Raw genomic sequence first — 5,189 nt, forward strand, 5'->3', positions numbered from 1 at the left:
TGATAAAATATAAAGCACGTAAAGACTTAGACATCAAAGGTATTATAAAGGATATCAGCTTTCTGCACTGCTACTGTTTTTCACCACTTCTGGACTCTATGACTTCGAACTGGATTATATAAATTATCTCATTGAATTCCTTACGAAAAATCCTTCGGCATGGACTCTTCACTTACCTAATTTGGACATAAATTGAATGAGATATGAAAATGATAAGTTGACGGTTCTTTGGACAAGGATTTCCCTCACTATGGGAAATATGACTACTAATTCTTTGACTACTAACTAATATTTTCTGTTTATTTAATTTAAAGTACATTTACTTTATTGCACATTTACTTTCAAGTTTATTAAATTGCTTATCTTTTGCATACCTCAAGTTACTGACCATTTTTAAAGTATATTGATGAACGCTTATATATATACTTTATTGGTCTTGAAGTAATTGTCTTACTTACTAAAGTTTGCTATATTTTATTGACGTAATTATATTTGGAGATGTGAAGCCGGGTGATTAGTACTACCCCGTGCTTAAGTGAATTACTGGTAAAAGTGTTTTGTGATTTGTGGAGTTAGCCTGGGCCCTAGTCCCTACAGATAGTGCACTATTATACCCATAGGAAGAAAGTGTCGACCTTGAGTATACATACTCTGGTATTGTCCTTGGTATGCTGCGGCTTATCCGTGCTTTGGTATAGTGGACCTAGCATGTGATCTTTGTGATTTATTACCAGTTTCCTAAACATTCACATGGATAAATTTATTCACGCTTGTATATGTGTGTGTGTGTGTGTGTGCGCGCATAAATAAGAATCAGTATGAACAAATCAAAATGATTCTTGGTACATTTTTACTTAGTTGTGTTTATTTCTGGTTTCTTATAAGACACATTATTATAAGAATGTAAGTTGTACTTACTGGGTCTGTGTTACTCATGATGCTACACATTATTGTTTTCAGGTACCGAATAGATGCTTGGGGAATGGGACGAACCTACTAAATAAAAGAATGTTTTCTGTTGCTATTTTGAGAATAAATGTAATGTTTTATATACTCTTGCTAAAACTTTCGTATTGTAAAATATTTGGTATTGTAAATTATTAATGTTTTCCCTTTCTAATAAAAGTATTATTCAGACATATATATTTCTTCTTCTAATAAATTATTTGAGAAAATTTTATTTGTTTCAACTCATGTCGCAAATTCGGGCATCATATTTCCATATAATAATGGTCTCGGTTTGGGGGCGTGACAACCATAGCTCGGGATTTTTGGCTCATTTTGTAGCTGTCATCAAGGTTAGTGATCCCTCAAAAGGAAATTGACTTAATTCGATCTTGGTAAAGAGAGATGTTTAATTGAAGTTTTAGGGATTTATGGATGTTTTGGTTCGATTACCCTAGTTAGCCTTAGAATTGGACTAGTGCTAGTTATGAAAGTTGTTGTGCATGATGAGAGAATTATTTTTTTTAAATTTGGGAGGCATTGGACATCGCCGGAGTTCGGTTGCTGGCCGCCACTGCCGGCGGCGCCGCCCCTTAAGGGCATTTTTTCCTGTTTTTGAGATGGTTTTAATAAGAGGAGTTTATTGAAGTATAGTTTGGAATTTTTGGATGTGTTTATTAGGGCTATTGAAGTTTGATTTATGCATTGAGCACTACAAAAAAGAATTCAGTTAGCCACTTCAAGTTGCCACAGCCCAGATTTGCCGTCGCCATTGGTCCAATTTTTGTGACAGCAAAGTTTCCGTAGCTAAACTAAAATTATTTTGCGATAGCAATTATGTGCCGTGGCAAAAAAAAGTTAAGTTTTACGACGGCAAGGTGGAGCCATGACCAAAAAAGATAAAATTTGCGACGGTGAAGAGAGGCCATGGCAAACTTTAAAATCACCACTTTTACTCTCGGCCATTGATCTGTATCTTAACCCAACTTTCAATCTAAGCCGTTTGCCTGGAGTATAAGATGGAAAAACCCTATCTCTTCCCCTCATTTTGTCGAGAGAGAAGAGATTGAGAGGGTCTGAGATTGAGCTACAGCTCCGCCCAGCTGCCACCATGGAGAGTTCGTCGACAGAACGACGACCACTAACCGAATCCCCTCTCTTCACTCTTCCTCCTCCTACCTTCTATTTCGTCATGCATCCGCCCATTTGGCAAATCGGAATCCAAACCCTAAATCCCCAATTCCAAATCCAGCACGATTCATCCCTCTCTGGCGAAGTCTTTGCTTCTCGAAGGTAATCTATTCTCTCCTTCTTCAATATCGAGCTCCTTTGAGCTTTAGTTCGCATTTTGGAGATTGATTGGTTACTGTTTTGGCTAGAGCTGATGACATCAGAGTAGTTGAAAATTATTAGGATAAGATAACCCTACAGGCTTGATTCTAGAGTTGTTTGTAGTTCGGCAACCCAGTTAACTGTGTTATTGAAATTAGGATGAAGTAATAGTTGAATTAGTTAACCCTTCAAATTGTTTACAGCATGCGATATGGTTCTAGTGGCATTTTTAGTTCCCTATTTTAATTTTATCTTTTGATTTATGGGTCAGTTATGATTATACCAATGAACTTACCTAGCAGGCATCGTATCCATATTCATCTCTAGTCGAATCCAACATCACATTCTTTTCTCTTATATATATTGGAGTTTTTATTGATTTATGTTTGCTGGGTTTAGTTATTTACTTGCAATTTGTTTCTTCTTTTGTATTCCTGCATATACCTGGCAAAACTACTAGTTCTGTTCTTGTAGTTTAAGTCTGTTTCGTGTGCACTGGGAGAAAAACTTCCAAATTCCAATTCCTTTAGTACTTGCTCTTTTCAATTGTAATTTTGTTACCAGTCTACAAACCAAAAAATAATGATGCTTTGTTCAAAATTAAACCAGCAGATGAGTTTTCCCAAAATTTCTTTATTATTTCTTTCTACTAAGATGCGAGTATTAATCTCCGCTTGATGTGTCAGAGCTGAGAATTTATGTTCTCCTTGGATAAGTTTTTGAATAACCGATAAACGTAGCATCAGATACTTGCAACTCTTAGTGGTTATAATTTCTTATTAGCTTGTTACCTTCTTTCTGTAATCATGGTAAGTGAAATTTTATATTGGCGTATCATCTTCTAATTGTACTCGCTTTACCTTTGGGACTAATAACAACCAATCTATTTGGTGCACTTTGTTCATTGTTTGATCATTTGTCCTGATGCATAGTTAGATTCATTATGTAATGCTTTGAGTTTTTAAAGTGTATTGCATCTTCTTGCCCGGGTTAGTGAACATTGTTTTCTTTTCTTTTTTCTTTTTCGAACGCGAATACTGTTTGTTTAACTTAAATAGATAGATTTGACCGTCTTTTTTTTCTTTTCTTTTGTTTTTTTTTTTGTATGTGGGAATTGACTTTCTAGTTTCTTTCCTGCGCTTTATGAGTTTAAAGTCACTATTTGTTTGTTTATTTAGCTCCATAAATGAATCAATTCATATCATTTGCAGAGAGGATATCCGAGACACCAATCCTAAGAATCTATTTTCTTGATTCATCTGTCCATGGCGGATTCGGAAAATGCCCTTCCATCATACTAAAGGCATGTAAACTTTCATCATTGATATTCTTATATGCATCATATTTACACTTAAACCTCAATGTATGTTGTGTGGTAATACCTAAACACATTATTTGGATAAATTTTAATCCGACTAATAGTAGTCTAATAGGAATGGAAATCAGTTTATACTTGCACATTAATCATCATATACATGTCTCTTAGCATTTCTACTTCTTTTCCGGGACTAGTCCACTGGCTGTGGTTGACTAGTACACTTCTTTCATTTGAAGACCGGCTCCAATGCCTTGTCTCTAGGTATGTTTTTCTGATTCTTACGTACCCTTGATTTTGTTCTTGGTTTATTTCATTATTGTTTGTTCTGACTTGGATTTGATTAGGATTTGGTTTACGAATTTGGGATTATTGTTCTTTCTGCAGAATCAAGGTTCTTGTTTTGGCTTATAATATGCAACACATGCTATCATAGTCTAGTAGTAAATTGTGTTGCATTATGTTAAATGACATCTCAGTCACTTTGGTGTGTGTTAAGATACTGTGTAATATAGCTCTTTTATTGATGATCTATGTGGAATAGGCATCGGTTTAGTAATAGTCTGCAAAACTGTGGCATTCTCTATTGTTCTTCTGAACAATGTGTCAGTCTTATTTGCTAAGTTCTATGCCAACTAGCTCAAATTTCATTGTCAGTTCCATTTAGACTCTAGGTTTTGTGTTGCCGAGATTGGTTCCTATTTTGAGCATTTCAGACATATGATATGCTCTTCAGTTTATGCCTTTTGGCTGCAAATTCTATTCATTTGATTCTCTTTTTCCATATTGTGCGATTTTCTGTAACTATCGATATCATTCCTTTAGGTGAAGCAAGTTCAGAGTAATAGTGAAAATGTGCGGAGCAGGAGCAGAAAGAGGATCTAGAACCACAAAAACTCCAGCAGATTTTCTTAAATCAATTCAGGGGCGACTGGTTGTTGTTAAACTGAATTCTGGTGTTGACTATCGAGGTTTGTCTCTCTAATCAATTTTTTGATGTCTTACGTTTAGTATTCAACAATTGTTTTGAAACACAGATATGACTTCCTCCTAGAGGTTTCCTGGCAAAATGCGGTAGTTTGTTTTCTCCTTTTAGAGCTAGAAATTAAAGGTGTTGCTGTACCCAGTAACTTTTGCTAAGCTCTAATGCAGCAAACATGGGATGCCCATTTTGATGTCTTAAGCCTCTTGTGCAGGTATCCTGGCTTGTCTTGATGGGTATATGAATATAGCCATGGAGCAAACGGAGGAATATGTCAACGGACAGCTGAAAAACAAGTATGGTAATGCTTTTATTCGTGGAAATAATGGTAAGTTTGCAGTAGTTGTGGTGTTATTTACTTCTAACTTCTAATGTCGTTACCTTGGTGAGATAATTGAAACTCATTTTTTGCTTTCATGCAGTTCTCTATATCAGAACAACAAAGATGACAGTAGCAGATGGAGCATAGTATTGTGATTTTTCAACCCAGGAAGATCATCTAATATCATGCCTTTTGCAATTATAATATTCACTTGTAAATTACTGTTTGATGTGCTTATATTGATAGTTCTTCTGATGTAAGATTGACATTTGGGGACTCTAATTGAATATAAC

General features: G+C 35.4%; 1 protein-coding gene across 1 annotated transcript; it reads left to right on the forward strand.

Annotated features, from left to right (window-relative positions):
- Positions 1-2,113: 2,113 nt before the first annotated feature.
- LOC101304272 (U6 snRNA-associated Sm-like protein LSm6-like) lies at positions 2,114-5,189 on the forward strand. The gene is made up of 6 exons (XM_004296701.1): positions 2,114-2,238; positions 3,489-3,580; positions 3,790-3,856; positions 4,418-4,563; positions 4,789-4,902; positions 4,997-5,189. Exons 4-6 carry the CDS (start codon positions 4,446-4,448, stop codon positions 5,041-5,043), a joined length of 279 nt encoding a protein of 92 aa, XP_004296749.1. The 5' UTR covers positions 2,114-2,238; positions 3,489-3,580; positions 3,790-3,856; positions 4,418-4,445; the 3' UTR covers positions 5,044-5,189.

Source organism: Fragaria vesca, linkage group LG4, assembly GCF_000184155.1.
Source record: "Fragaria vesca subsp. vesca linkage group LG4, FraVesHawaii_1.0, whole genome shotgun sequence".
Classification (NCBI taxonomy): Eukaryota; Viridiplantae; Streptophyta; class Magnoliopsida; order Rosales; family Rosaceae; genus Fragaria; species Fragaria vesca.

Coding starts and splice junctions, on each gene's coding strand:
- LOC101304272 (XM_004296701.1), top strand. CDS start 4,446: ATGTGCGGAGCAGGAGCAGAAAGAGGATCTAGAACCACAAAAACTCCA. Junction 4,564..4,788: donor TTCTGGTGTTGACTATCGAG/GTTTGTCTCTCT, acceptor CCTCTTGTGCAG/GTATCCTGGCTTGTCTTGAT. Junction 4,903..4,996: donor TTTTATTCGTGGAAATAATG/GTAAGTTTGCAG, acceptor GCTTTCATGCAG/TTCTCTATATCAGAACAACA.